Raw genomic sequence first — 15,956 nt, forward strand, 5'->3', positions numbered from 1 at the left:
CAGAGGCCAATCAATATTTGACTATCCCTAAATATTTTGAAATTTGAATTTTAAGCCCATCTGTAGATTTGATGCAACACTTCAATTCAGAATACCCTAATTAATCATCATTACTGTCAAATTTGTTTATAAAATAAAACCAGGACGACTGGCATACTTCAAACTTAGGAAAAACTAAGGCAGGAAAGTATTCAAATTTTTCTGGCGGGGAGGGGCTGAAGCAAGACACACAAGTAACAACATGAACTTCACTCCCTCATGCGCCAATTACAGTAACATGCTATAATCTGTTTGCTGTTGTTTTCAGTGACAGTATTTGGGAGCACAGCAACGCTCAGCATTCCTGATGCCTGTCCTAGGCCGTGAGCGCCTTGAAAATGCTCACAGACTTCCTTATGCTTCTGCACATCAGGAATATTGCAGCAAATCCCTTTCCAAGCTTTGATTCTATCATGGTGTTAAACATACCAATGAACACTCATGTCTGTCAGTTCTCTGACCAGAATATGCATTTTAATACCAAGGTTCCTAAATACAACATCCTCACAGTTATCTTGAGCTCTATTTGCTCTGTGATTCCCATTAGATACAAAGCCGACACAAGCTGTAACTTTAATCATTTACCTTTTCAACTGAGTCTGTTTTTTCTGAGAGTCTCGCTAGGCAGCAACGGGCTCTAATGCACTACTCCCACTGCTCACCTCCCAAGGGGGATCTCCAAACATTTATACTCACTGAGATGGAAAATCAAACCTCTGGCTCCAGCTGACACCAGCTTCCATTACACTAAATAAAAACTATCTTCCTAGAGCCCCAGCAAATGGGATGGGCCATTTCCCACACTGCCAGGCTTGGAAAACAGCATGTGCACAAACTGAGAAGAATAGCCTCGTCAGTATTAATACTTACATTGCAGCCACGCCTAGGGGCCCAAATTAAGGTTGTCTTGTGCTTGGTGCTACAGGAGATGAAGGTGCAAGCCCTGCTCTTATTAACTGCTGATCACCCAGCTAGTCCTCTGTTGATATCCTGTTCCCTTCCTCCATGAAAGGCTGATGATATCCATTTGTCATGTCCCTACCAGTCTTGCACACCCTGATCCTTTTGCATTTCTAAAAAAAAAATGAGAGTTTTACAGTTGTGGATGTAAGACAGGGCCCTGTATGTTCTCTGTAGCCAACTTTTGCATTGCAGTGGCCAGTGGCGGAGCAAAGAGGCTACAGCTGTAGCAAGGAGGATAGAGTCCTGAGAGGTACCAGTTGCCACTGTAGGGGAGAGAAGAATCAGAAGACCCAGCAGACTGGATGGAGAGAAGGAAGACTTGAGAGGCAGCCTGCAGGGTTGCAAGGCACAGCTCTGTTGGGGCTGTTGGCTGCTTGCCAGCCCTTTCCACCACAGCCTCAGCCCTTGCCTCTCCGTGGCAGGAAGGAATGAGGCCAGGGCAGGGAGCCGCAAAGGCACAAGCACGCAACCATCACAGCGGCTGGCCACCGTCTGGGCTGGGAAAGGCAAAAAGGGGACACCCAAAGGCCTTCTGGAGGCTTGCAATGCACTAATTCTCTCTTTGTGGTTGGCATGTGCAAAACAAAGTTTTTAGAGCCTTTCTCTTTGAGGATTTATGGGCAAAGTGACAGATCTTCCACCAGTCTTACTCACTGAAATGGATGAACAGCTTTAGATGAAACTTTCAACAACTAATGACAGCAAAGTTAGCTGGAGGCAAAAACCTGGCATGAAGAAGTTCAGCCTAAATGATTAAATTTGGCAAAGTTATAAGACAGCAAAAGAAATCATCTTAAAAGGGGAAGTTTGGGATGACCTTAATGCTATGCATTGCAGCTTCTGGTGTCTTGTAATAGGTTATTTCCAGAGCATCTGAGTCTTCCAGTAGTGCATTAAGCAATGTACCTAACATCTGTCACAAGGTTCATTTTCCCTCTCATCTCCTCCCTGGAGGGAAATTCTCTCATTTCTTAACCTCTGCTGGACCCCCACTCAATAATGTTCATTACCTCAAGAGAAAAAGGAAAAGCCTATCAAACTTAAAAAAAAAAAAAAGATAATCGATCTAAGATTCAGGCTGCTTTGGTGACATTTTTCAGGTCTTTTTTGCCAAGAAAAACAGTAATTTCTTTTAAATTCCTTTCCATGATATTTAAGCATTGAAAAGGAAAGACAAATTAAAATTACTGAGCTATTTTTCCTTCACCCATGATCATGCAGCAATTTATCAACAAAATGGAACAAGAACATCTGACTGGGATTATTTATTATACAGTAAGGCATTTATTTTTTGTTCACTTCACCAGGAACAGTGTCCCTGTTATGGCTAGTTAGCCATCTGTGTCCTAAGAGCTTTCAGGGAAGGATTAAACTGTCATTTGTTTTATTTCCTTTCATGAAATAACTATCCTAATAGAGCTGAGGCAAGACTTGGATATTGCTGGACGTGCTACCTTAAGGTGGCATGAAAAAGAGTAACTGGATCTTCCCTGGAGCTAAACAAAGCAATTAAAAGTTTGGGGGTTTAGTTTTGTTCTTTTTACTCCTTATACTCGGTAACATGCAATATCGCTGCTGAAGTGCTCCTACTGCGAACTGCATTGATTAGGGAACCTCTGTGCCATGCTTAGGCAGCACTGGCATTATCTGTGGATTTATTTTTTTTTTTTAACTCTGATTCATGCACTACATTTAGCCAAAATGGCTTGGGTTTAAGCCCTGAGAGAATCTGCAGCTAATCAGGGCTGGAAGCAGGAGGCTGACAAAAACAAAACAACAGGGAAGAGATATGCCATGTTATCCTGGTGTAAGGGTTTACCAGCCCTCACCCACTGATTCACAACTTCACACACAAAAGGCCAGAACTATTCTCATGAGGATCACTGCAGCATGTGGCATCCCTTCCCCATCTACAACTCCACGAGTGGATCTAAAAACTTCTTTCCTGGAGAGAATGAGCAAAATAAGTCACCGGATTCGGAGAAAGATAATCTGTGCCCTCAGTAAGAGCAAGCATGTGGGAAAACTATTTGCTGGAAGAATGTACCTTGAGGCTATTGCCAAAGGTTTTGATGGGTGTACCTGTGCTTTGTATAGCTTTATGGCTGCGCAGTGGAAATTGCTCCTAATGAATGATAACATCTACATTTCTCTAACACCTTTTGTCCAGAAATCAAAAGCACTTTTCAAAGAAAGGGCCATATTTTGAATGCTTGATGCTAGCAGCTCCTTGTGTCACACTTCTATGGAATTTCTTTGTAACACTTGGTAGCCAAAGCTCTCTGACACTCGCTATGTTTTAAGTGACAACTGACCTCTCACAAAACATGACCCACACAGCATTTCACTGCTGAAGTGCAACTACCTCTGGGGTGACGCACCCTGGAGCAGCCAGCACCAGCACTGTGCTGAACCTCAAAAGGGACAGTTTAGCCAAGGAGGGCGAGCCCTGCTCTTATAACAGGTGCCAAACATTTCTAAGGATCAGATAATGGCTTTTCTCAAGGCCTTGTCTTCAAAGACCATACATAGTATCACACTGAATTCCATGTATCGCCTTTGATAGAGAGAAAGAGCTGATCTGTCTTGGGTGAATGGGAGTTAGAAAACCAGGTATCACATACGGAACCATCAACTACAGCTCTGGAGAATCTGCTCCACCAGGAGCCATTCTGACAGAGAAACCAGCAGTATTGGCAGGAGAATTAAGATACTGACATCTACAGGATGTTAAACTTTTCAAAGTTACAATAAGAAGAAACCCATAAATTATATCCATCCTTCCCTAAAATCTCCTACATTGACTGGTTCATAGCAAGAACCAGTTCAGCTTTTCTGCCCTCTGTTGTTCATGTGCTATTTACTGTAGACCCCAAGTGGGACTTCCTGCAGTCCCTGTTTTTGCCTGGACTGGCCTGCAGGACATCCCCAGTACGACGACAGGGAAGAAGCACCTGCAGCAAGTTAGTGAGATACACAGAGGTAGCAGTGGGGGTGGACAGAGCTCTCCAAGAATTACAGCCCTCAGCTCTGCCCCACACTGCTTGTTGAGGGTGGCAAGGGGATGGGCTCTCCTCCAGGTAGCAGGGAGGCTTCAGCCCACTACCACCCCTGCTCTCCATTTGCATTACATTTCCAAGTCAGCTGCTTCCCATCAGCAGAACTCTTGCTGGCAGAGCAAATCAGGGAGCTCAGTCAGACTACTGCTGCTTTGGTGGGACTGTGAAACTTTGACTCCTCACATTTGTCCCTAGGAAATCCATGGGAAGGTCGTCCTGCTGTTGCAAGCCTAACCATGTACACACAGGCCCCTCCAATTCAGTTGTTACTAAATGGATTTCACCAGTGACCCCAGCATAACAGCACGCTACCTCCTGCCCAATTTTCTGAAGCCGTTCTGCTTTCCAGTTCCTGCTCTGTTTGGGTCATACTTGGAATAACCCGGTCCCAAGCTGCGGGGCTGCAACTCCACAGAGCTCTGACCAGGCTCTCACACCTATAGGAGCATCTAATTCTCCTGATCAGTTCCCAGGCAAACAAAAGCCAAGGAAGATCCAGGACACCAATGGGAGACAGTATTTTCTTAGCAGGAATACAGTTATAATGTAGGTAGACTGACTCCATTTACCTCCCCAAATTAAAATAATCTTTTTCTTACACTCTTACCTAAGAACGGGACCAGAACGTGATCCACTCTGCTTCTGACTGCATTTACTGGCCATAAAGAGGCCACAACGAGCTAAGAGGCAAGTCTTGCAGTGCAAGAAAGGTCAAAAGTAGGAGCATGTACTCACACAGCTGCTATAGGACAGGGCAGAAGCTTGCCGAGGGGGAGGAAGCATGTCTCTGTGGAAGACCTGTGGATTCAGGGCTATGGGACAACTCCACAGACTGTTATAATGCACAGCAGCTCCTACAGCTCTGCTGGCGCTCTCTTCTTGGCCTGCAAATCTTGCAGGGTAGTGGTCAGAGGACAGAGTTCAAGGTCAACCTAATTCACCCACAAGTGTGTCTTTGTTTTTTTAAACACCTCCCCCCACCCCCATCTTTACCTTCCCTAACATCCCACTACCATACTGGCAGCAGAGAATCCATATATAAAGCTGCACCAAGATTTGGATTTATGGTAGAGACTGAAATTCTCAGTTATACAGAAAAAGCATTTGCTATCTGTTTTGGACTGAGAACACCTCTTTTGAGAGAGGACTGGGTTTTTCAAGTGGTTAGAAGCTAGACCTGGGAATATGAAGCAGTTAAAATAACTTCCTTTTTAATTGCTACTTTGCAGCCTTTTCCTCTGACTTTGAGAAAAGCTTTGAGCTTTCTCTGTCCACAGAACTCTAAAACAGGCAAAGTTGTTTTATTTTATTAGGCAAACAGGACAATTCCTAGCATTCCTGCTATGATGTTTGCTCAGGGAAAGCTGAGAGAAGATGAACTCACCTTCTGAGATGGAGCTGGCTTAGCCACGTCAGAATTTGATTTCTTTCGCTGACTTACATAGCAGTGAGTCCCTTGGTCTGCTTCTCTCCCATCCCTACTGGGAATGCTACCAGGAATATGCTAAGACACACCTCTGGGAAGTTTGGGCTTTTAAATCCATGTCTTAAACCTCCCAACAGTTCCCTAACTTGCAGAAAGTTTATTCCTATAAGGTCGTCAACCTCTATTTTCTTGGGAAAAAATCACTGCAAGTTATCTCCCTTCAGAAGCCTACCACAGAACATGACTAAGAACTAAAGAGGTTCCCCCCCTACCCCTTGAAAACTCAACAATCTCCAATTGAGATTTTTAGATTTAACACTCATGATTAGGCTAAAAGTACAAACTACTAAAAATACTCATGTCATTAAGTCTGGGTGAAAGGTTTTGATCATGGGGAAAGTACCTTCCAACACAGGTTAAAATAAAAATCTCAAAGGATTGAGCCCCTCCATCTCACACTGCACCTTCTGCTTTTGCAGAAACACAGGAAGAGCGAGCGAAAAAAGCAAGGGAGAAAAAATATTTTTCTCTCCAAAATGCAAGCAAAATAGTAACATTTCTATTATAACAAGCAACCTATTTTCTGAACAAAATACAATTTGCTATTTTCAACAGGCTCCAGCTGTGGTAGGCTGAGAGTAAAGGTGTAACACATGAAGGCAAATATGGCTTATATTTTAGGAATTTCCATTATTTTTATGGATTGCATTGATGAGAAATGCATTTGTGCACTCTTAACTGCCAGCAACATTTTTGTTGTGGGATATATTTTGAATAGTTCATTTGCAAGAAGCATGGCCATATTTTCATTAGAAATGGAAAGTTGTTCTGGAAGACCCAAGCTTCTAAATAAAGAGTATTTCAATAAATAAAGATGGTATAAATTCAACATACTGATTCTCCAATTCATCATCCTCTAAGCTAAAATATATCATTCCTCTCGGATTTCAATTCCCAGCCATGCCATCCTCTTAATCTTAATTACAAATGGTCTGCCACTTATCAAATCATTCTGTGTACTGTACAATCCTCACCCTTAATTACACAAATATTTTATTTTTGGAACAACACAGCTCAGCAACAAGCTTCATTTTTCTTTTCATGACTCAGTTGCTATTAAAGCATTTATAAAAGCTCTGGGTGCATGGTGAGAAAATTAGTTGCTCCTCCGTGGCTAACAGTTTTTAGCTAATCACAATGCAGCTCCACAACACTCCGAGCAGAGCAGTGATTAAAACTGTGCCTGCAACAAAGCAACATTGTACACAGCGATGACGTGCTCCAGTCAAAAACGCTCCCCTCTTGTTATGATTGGTATTCCCCAGATGTTTGACTTTGAGCTCTAGCTTGGCAGGCAAGGCTTTGTGGCTGCAATTCAAGTCCCAAGCTTGAGCAGCTCCAGTGTTTATTCTCATAATTTACACTTTGTGATGGCTTATGGACAGTTATGTACTTGGTTTCATAGCCACCACTTCAGACCTGGGGCCTGATCCTGCCTCTATGGGGTTAGTGGTAAATGCTTCCCAATTCCAGCACTGGCAGGAGGCCCCAGATGACTAAACCGTCTCTCAAAGCAAACAAGCCAATATAAAAGAACTATTTGGTTTAAAAACAAATAAAATAAATAATAAAATAAAAAAATGCCTGAAATCTTACTTACTAGGAAGTCTTCTTCACAGTACACCTTGCCATTGACATTGTAGAACGCTTTTCCTCGTAGTCTTCTCCCTGTTAAAATATGGTACTGTCAGAATTTGGCGCCCCAAACCCAAACCCAGTTGTTCAGGATGCAAAGTGAAAAGCACGTCCTGCTGCGCCTGTCTGCGTGGCTGGTTCCTGGCCCCTCTCCTCCCCGGAGGGTCCGTCCAGAGACATGGGTGAGGGTTTGGCTTTTGGCTCCATCCTACCTTAACAAATTCCTTATCAACTAAATGTTACTTCTAAGTGTACGTTTTGGAACCCAGCTGATACCAGTTCCTGCAAAATTTGAAATCTAAACCCAATAATTATTATTCTGGATGGAAAGGCTCATTTGTAAATTGAGATTATTTTCTTAGCACATGAAATCACAGCAGGCATACATCCACTGCAATCAACATGGGCAATGTGTCTGTCTGAAGGACCAAACAAGGGATACCACATACGGAAGTTCCTGTCACCTTTAAAGACATTAATATATTAATCAATGTGAACAGCAGCCACACGCCACATCCCACTGTGATACTAAAAAGCAGTACAAGGCACACGTGACAGAGGGAAGGGCAGTAAATCATACTGAAAACAAGAGATTTAATTTTCAAGATTGAATATTTGCCATTTCATTAGCGCTTGTGGAACTCTACTGACAAAGCCTATGATCATCGTTAACTGATGTCTCCCTTTACAGCTAAGAAATGCACAACAGACTCCAGAGAGTCCCAAAGAGGCTTAAAACCAGGAATTCAGAAACCACTGAGCCCAACCAGTTTTTAGATACAGCAGATCACGTCTGTCTTACACCAGAGCTCCTCCATTGAAAGTAACACCATTTTACCAGTGTAAAAGCAGAGGGGGAGAAGGGAAACAGCACTCATCCTGACTCACCTTATTTCCACTCTGTGCCAGGGTCTCACTGGCCAAACCTCCCAAACATTTGGGTGCTCTCACAAGTCATTTGCAGCCTTGGCAAGCAGATGGCACAAGGCCTACCACGGGCTGCTGTTAGCTGTGACACAGAGCAAGGAAGAGGGCAAGAAGCTCTGTATTTACAGGTCAACAGATGACCCCTCCCAGGTCACTGCCAAAGCTCTTACTCCACAGAATAAGCCCGGACATCTCCTACTGAGGTGGAGTAGTAACTCCACCATAAACACTGCTGATCTTTGCAGAGGGTTTGACTCTGAGGACCTGCAAAATGAGCCAGCTGGCCAAGCAGAGAAGGGCAGGAGTGCTCTCCACGGTTTCCATAAACAATGTTGAGGAAAATATGATTAATTTTCAGTGCTTTAAAGTGCCTTTTACATGTTGCCACTGTGATCTGATCCTGGGAAACAGTGTGTGGCACAAAGAAGTTGGGATCTGGGCTGATGCTTTTGGGAAATCACATGCTGCATGTGGTTGTCTGGCGGTTTTACTGTCGTGGCCGAGGGAAATGCTTCTTTTGTGTGCACATTCTTGGGCTGTCGATCTCACGGGCTGCTGTCTCCATACTGCTGGTAGGTGGAGTCAGCTCTTGTTTATCTTTCAGGCTGCCTGGTAGCTCTTGTGGGGACCGGGAGCCTTGTGGCATGGGCAATGCACTGAGACTGTCGCATCTCCTCTGAGACTTAGGTAAAACTGGTCCATCCTACACATCACCAAAACAAGGCACAGGGCTGGGACAGCAATCAGGGGGTGACAGGGCCCCTCTTGACTGATGCAGGAGCAACCACCTCTAGATCTTCCCTCCTGCTTATCCAAGCTGTTTTTAAACCTCTCCAGTCAAAGGTAAAGCAAAGGTAAATGGAAAGGAGAGAAGAAAAGGAAAGAGGCCAGAATGGCTTTTTAAGGGACATATTGACTCCGTCAGGCCCAGCCTTAACACATAACTTGTCTTTAGATGGTGGAAATGAAGTGGCTGCACCCAGAACATGGACTTGCCTTGGATGAGCTGATGCAGCACCTTCCACCTTGCTCACACACGCCACTGGTGCAGAGCTGGGGTGTTTGTTTCAGGTGGAGGAGCGCTGGCCATCACCCTCACCACACACCCTTTATGGTTAGAAGCAGCAGAGATAATTAGGGACAAATCCTGAACTCCACTGCTGGAGGGATAGTCTCAAGAAAGGAACGCCCTAATTCAGGGAGGCATCAGCATGTCCCGAAGCACAGCAGAAGGTGCATGAGGACCCACGCATCCTGCTTTGTATCTCAGTGTGCAAAGCCTCCAGTGCTCAGGTTGACAGAAATGCCCCAAATTCTGCTCCTGTTCTTTCCTTAGCACAGCATCACTGGCAGAAGCCAATGGGGTCAGAGCTTTCCCAGACTGGGAAGGAGTGGGAAGCCTATGACCCAAAGCAAACAAGGCAAAACCGATGTTTTGGACTGGCTCTCAAAGACGCTTATGTTATCAGATGCATTTGGCAGCTGATTGCCCTGCGAAATGAAACAACCCCACCTCACCCCAGTGCATCAAAGGTGCCACTGCACAACCCGGGAGCCCCCGCTCACTGTTCACACCCCGCTCTGCAAGCCCCCCCGCCAAACACAGGCAGCTGGCCTCCCCTTCCATACAGCTGACATGGTAAAAACATCTGTTTTACACAGAACTTGCAGAGCAATCCCTTTCAAAACTGAGGAAAAATACCATTTTCCCCATTTCACAGCAGAAAAAACCAAGCCACCTATTAGGGAACAGACTTGCCTAAACTCAAAGCAGGCAAGCAGCTTGCTCACATGATAATTACTATTATTAGCAATAATTAATATGATAGGCCCTTTCCCTTAGAGGAATTTCATTCAGGGATTGTACAATAATTATCTCATAAACAAGAAACAGCAAGTTATCACGCAAATAGCCATGGCTGCACTATATTGGCTTCTACACACTGCATTTTAGAAATAAAGGCAAAAACATACATTCCATTTGTCCCCCAGAAGAGTTTGCTAAATGACAGCATTGAACACGGTCAGACACCAAACTCTGAGTGCCTGGGCATCATGTGAAAACTGCAACAGAGAGGGCAGTGCTGGCAGTTGCAGCCAGGGAGACACGAAGCCCAAGGAGATGCAGCGTTGGTACCTCCCCGCCCCGGGGCAGCTGTGCGGCAGGGCGGGTGCAACACCTCGAGGTTAGGGTACAAGCTCCACGTACTGGACAAGGCTGTTTCACCTCTCTAGGCCCTGCACAGCACCAGCCTGTTCTGTGTAGCCATAAACTATTTTTGTCAATCAGGCAGAGATTACAAGTTAAAAATAACTAGTGTTGCTTTAGCCAGCTGAGTCAAATGCCTGGCCAGCTAGACAAGGTAATATCATCTTGCCCACTGGTACACAGAACCTGCTGCTTGGCTTTCCTTCAAATGACTGAGTATAGCCAAGCCCAGGTTACTATTTGCTTTCATAATATTGAAACAAAAAACTCAAGAGTTTCTGACAAAACCTGATGCAACTTGCTGATAGCTCATTATAATAATAATGAGCAGTTATAATGAGCAGCCTAGCGCAGAGTTCACAAGCGTGGGGTTTCACACACACTGTGCTGCTTTCCTCTCCTTCTGCTGGATACCCACCTTGGCACGTCTGCCCTGTCAGACCAGTTTTCAACAGTAGCGAGGAAGAGGCTCTGTTTCACACCCGACCAGAAGAGCAGCAGGTCGGCCAGGAATACACAGGGGGACCACGGGACAGGGCAGAAGCTGCCCAGCATGCAGCCCGCATGCAGGCACGTAACACTAGCTTTTATACGGAAGCCCTTCCACCCCCACCCCCACCCCCCGAGTGCTCTTTAGAGCCTTGTTTTACTGTAGAAAACGAAACTTATGCACTCACAGTGACAACAAATGCTTGTTGCAAATAACTTGTACATTTCTTGACTGACAACCACACGTTTGAGGGGTAGTGAGTCCCAGGATAAGGGGGTTCCACCACCTCAGGTGGGAAGCAGAGACCTTGCAAATGTTCCAGCAGGAGTGCAGAGTTTCATGTAGATGATCTAGCAGTTAATAAAATGCAAGCTAGAATTTACTCCATCCTGAGGAATGATCACAAGTGGTGTTTGCAACCAACATGACAAACATCCAAAAGAAACAGACTTTTAGAACTTTAAAAAAATATATAAAATCAGAAACAGCTTTAGGTTTCTAACATCAGTTTTCACATTTAACCAGTTTATGAGCCTCTGGTATTGAAACATCTAGCAATTACTTCCTATACAATTTTTCTCCCCAACGCGTTGCAAACTAGAAGAAATAGGAGAGCTGTTGCTTTAGCAAAGGACTTAAAGATTTGGCTTGCAAAAGGAAAAATGACCCACAGTTGACACAGGCTGTCCACAATTATTCTCTCCAGTCTCCACAACACTTTGCTGGGTGGTGTAAACTCACCAGCCAGGAAGCCAAGATGGGGTAAAACTTTTTCCAGCGCTGTTTCAAAAGCTGCTCCAGGCCCTCATGGAACAAAACGTGAATCAGACTGGATATTATGGTGCTCCGAAAGAGCACTGAAAATTGTCCTGCCCCCTCCCCACTAGCTTGGAAAGCATCTTCAAAGCCCTCCCTGTGCTGCTGGCAGTGGGGTATTTGCCTATAGGGAGGTGAGTTTATCAAGTCTTTGGTGGTAGATCTCCAGTCTCACATGGGATGATGCAACTGCATCGGGGGCTAGCCTCCCCCTCACGTTTGTAAGACAAGAGATAGCAATGTCTTGCTGTCACAGCATGGTTATTAGACCTAATTACTGTCCGCAGCATGCTTTGAAGTTGAGAAGTGCCAAGCATTATTATAATATTTTAAGTACTTTGATGATTAAAAGCATGCAACCGTTGGGTAATAATCATGATTTACTAGCATTGTAGTGTAAGCAAGTTCATGTGAGAAGCCTGCATTGTCTCAGTGCCTGATGCTACTTAAAAACAAACAGTTCCCCCCGACATAATGGGAATGCTGCAGCCCTAGGCTTGCCTCCCAGATAACGCGTGTCCCTGAGACTACCAGCGTGCTGAAAAAAAAAAAACGCAAACCACACCAGCGTACCTCCTCACCATCATGATCTCTTGTGATACATGTGCTTCCTCCCTTAACTTCAAGTGGGAAAGTTTCAGCCTTAGAGGGAACAAAGTGTGATAATGCCCTTGTTATTTCTAAGGTTACAGCTGTGTGGAACAAGAGGACTGTATTTCAGTCAGAAAATGTAATTAAAACCTCCCTGTATGGAGCGCAATTGAGGAGTTTGGGTTTATCATCTTTAGCAGTGATACCTAAATTAGTTAAAGCCAAGCTAATTAACAGTCCAAGCTATTGCCACGGACTATTGTTCAAGTACCTGCCATTCCTATTGGGTAGGGACATGCCTGGGTAGGTCTGACCACACCTTGGTTCTGCTGCCCCTTCTCCCATGGGGGCACAGCTACCCGGGAGGCCCCGCGCAGGCAGCGAGCAAGGTGCAGGCTGCGGCAGACCAGGCGGGATGGCTGTGGCTGCCCTGCCGCGGCATCAGGCGCTTGCTCGAGCTCCTGCCACAGCCACACGCCGCTCCTGCTGGGCAAGTGGCACCACAAGCTCCTGGCTTGTCTCACAGCAGCAACACAAACACACAGCGTCCTTCCCTAACAGCTCTTTCTGGAGGAACTAAGTGTGTCATGTTGCTTCTCTCACTGGGATTTCCTCCCCTTACTTACTTTATGAACTGCCGGTTCTAAGGCTGAACAGGACAGTCAGTGACAATCTCTGCACTTTGGAAGCTTTGGTCCACAACTCGCACAGATTTCTGAACATGGCAGCCCCTGGGTCTACATGCCTGACTGACCAAAGAACTATGCGTATCTGTTTTAGTTAGCAATGTTAAATATGGACCTAACTGCCTGTTAACTGCTTCAGATGCCACCACCTCTGCAGTGACTGATGTGACACCAGTATCATTCCCAGTCTCATGTCAGCACCCTAAGCAACAGTTTCTCAAAGCATTCAGACTAAAGCGACATGTAAACATACATGCAGGGTTAATACGCAACAACATTTGCTCAGGTATTTCCCAGCTACCATAATAGGGAAGCAAAATTCCCATGTATTGCCCCAAAGCCCTGCACAAGTGAAACCAGACACAAGGTGGCTTGGGCTAAGCAAATGTATCTGCACACCTGCTGTGCACCTGCGACCACAGTCTCCATCACTGCTCAGTGGAAACATACAATTTACCAGGCCAAACCTGGTAATTTTGTTTTGCAAAAGCCCCTGGCATAGGTCTGGGGCTGCTCTGATTCAGAGCCAGTCCGCAGTGGCTATCCATGGGCTGCCCGCGCTCCCAAACGCACAGCACTCAATGCACTTTTACAGCCCATGTGCCACCCACGGGCTGTGGTGGGGCCTGTCATCGAGCCCATGCAGGAGCAGCTGGTGCCCAAGTGATCTCCCGTATGGCCTGCAGACACCATTGTGGCAGCACAGGGCACCACGACAGGAACCACCATCCACAGCCTTAAACTAAACTCTGGCAGACACTGCAGCTTTTCTTGCCATGCAAGGTGTGACTGCCCTCTGAAGAATGCCTGTGTGCTCTCCCAGTACACGCTTTAATGATTGAGAAACTGGGACCAAAATAACTCAAAAGATGAAGGGCGAATGAAACATCCAGAATCCAATCTGTTCTCTGCAAACCCCCAGGCTGGACAACTACTATTTCTGAAAAGCGGAAGCTAAGCTTTAAGTTGCCAGATGATTCCAGGAGCTGAAACTTCAAGAGAAATACCAAGTTTTACAAACATGAAATAAATAATTGAAAATATTAAGTAATAACAACCCACCTCTGCCACCTCCTCTACCCAGTCAGCTCAAGATAAAACGGATACAGAATTTCACCCAGATGTTTTCTTTCACTCAGTAGAGGTTTGCCTGCCCAGGAATTAAAGATGTGCCAAAAGAAAACAAAAGCTTCCAATACTTTTTCTGTATTTGTTACCATTCCTCCTTTACTCACATAAGCTTGGGTCCACAGCTCTCCATCCCTCCCCTCTGGCTTATGACTGCCTATCTGCAGAGATTTTCTTCACACGGGGTTTCTGTCACTCCACCCACTTGAGAATGGGGAGCACCGAGGCTGCTTTAGCCCCTGAATAACTGTTAATTAAATTTTTCTCCTCCGGCTCCTACGGGGAACTCGCACAAAGCCACTAAGCAAGGCGAGCACAACCTCTTCATGAGGGGGTCCTGCGTTTGAGCTGCAGCCGCCATCGCGGGTGTTGGGGCAGTGCAGAGTCTTCATAGCAGGAAGGGGCTGCTAAGACGACTGTGCCCCAGCCCCTGGGCTTGGAGAAACTTCCATCCCCCACTGCCACTGCCCCATCCCCTCCTTACAATGCTCCATTGCTCAAGCTTTGTGAAAGGAGGGGTGAATTTCTAGGGCTTTCAGGGGTTTTAAGATAGAAAAATTATCAATGCCAAATTCCTTTGAATAGAAGATACTGCATGTTGGCAGAAGCCACTTTTCACAGACTTCAGCCGTTTGAAATCTGAAACACTAAAAAGTGGCTACTGTGGATGTGCTGTATTCTTCTTTTCAAAGCAATCTGGCACACAATTTTGCTCCCCTGTTTCAGGACCCAATCCTGCATTCCTTTCACGCTCAGACTCCCATTGACTTTAAGGAATGCAGGATTGGATCCTAAATGTGTGCTTTACTCACACAATAGCTCCTCATGGTTACGATCTATTGAGAAAGGCACACTTTAAAAACCATTTGGAATTGCAGGCTCATCCACCAGGCCAGAATGCCTGTAAAGATCTTCCATTATTTCAGGAAAATTGCTTGGTGTGTGAATTACACACACACTCGCACATTTTCCTGGTTTCAAGCTGCAGGCACAGATTAGCTTGAGATGCATCAAAATATTTTGAGCAGTGGCCTGATAGCTCAGTAAGAAACCACGTGTAATTTTAGTTTTTTTTTTAAAAAGGCAAAACTCTGGGGGGAAAAAAAGCCACCAAAGCAAACATATAAGTAGCTGAGTCTCTAGGATGGTTTTTCAGAGAACTTTTGTAAAAGCCTCTAAAAGACCTGCACCAAGTAAGACAAAACAGAGCCCTGCACTGCTATTTTTGAGGATGCTGTATATTGAGTTACGAGGCTATTACCATGCAAATCTCAAATGTACAAGCTTTTTACTTGGCCATAAACACAAAACAGTATACATTGTCCTTTCAGAAGAAAAGGTTTGCTGCTAAAATAGCAGAAGCCCTACGTAAATAACCAACATTCTTTCTGCCTGAGGTCACTGACTTGGCCTATTCAATTCCGGGCTAGTCTGGGATTTGACAATCTAAGCAGGGGAGAGGCCCTTTCCTTTTTTTCAAAAGAATGCTGGGATTTTATTTGAAATTTAAACTCTTGCAAACAAAAGGTGGCATCGTATGCTAGAGGCCTATGAAGGTGGAGTACAGGATGCGTATTGTTTTCTCCCTTTACATAGATTCTTTCAGGAAAGAGTATTCAGCATCTGTGAACAAATTCTAATCAAATATTACCATCAGGTAGGCAGACATGGCAAGATATGAACAAACACTTTTAAGAGATCAGGAGATTTACTTTTTTTAAAAATATCAATGCAGGGAAAACAAAAATTATTATTTAATTTATAATTTAAAATAAATTCTTTTTAAAATCTTAATTGAAAATTCCTCCACAGTTTAAGTTCCTATACTAATTCATACTTGTACACTAAGAAGAGCTTTCCAGGGCAAATTAACTGTGGCTACAAAGTCAGTATTCATTCTCTATCTTAAGTTGATCTGTCCTGGAGA

General features: G+C 44.8%; 1 protein-coding gene across 1 annotated transcript in view; it reads right to left on the reverse strand.

Moving 5' to 3' along the window:
- Positions 1-15,956, reverse strand: part of WTIP (WT1 interacting protein) — an 89,581-nt gene that overhangs the window by 19,108 nt on the left and 54,517 nt on the right. Inside the window, exon 3 of the mRNA XM_064459572.1 lies at positions 7,148-7,215. Within this exon, the coding sequence (XP_064315642.1) occupies positions 7,148-7,215 (68 nt within the window). The remainder of the gene's footprint in view (positions 1-7,147; positions 7,216-15,956) is intronic.

This window comes from Phalacrocorax carbo, chromosome 8, assembly GCF_963921805.1.
Source record: "Phalacrocorax carbo chromosome 8, bPhaCar2.1, whole genome shotgun sequence".
Taxonomy (NCBI): Eukaryota; Metazoa; Chordata; class Aves; order Suliformes; family Phalacrocoracidae; genus Phalacrocorax; species Phalacrocorax carbo.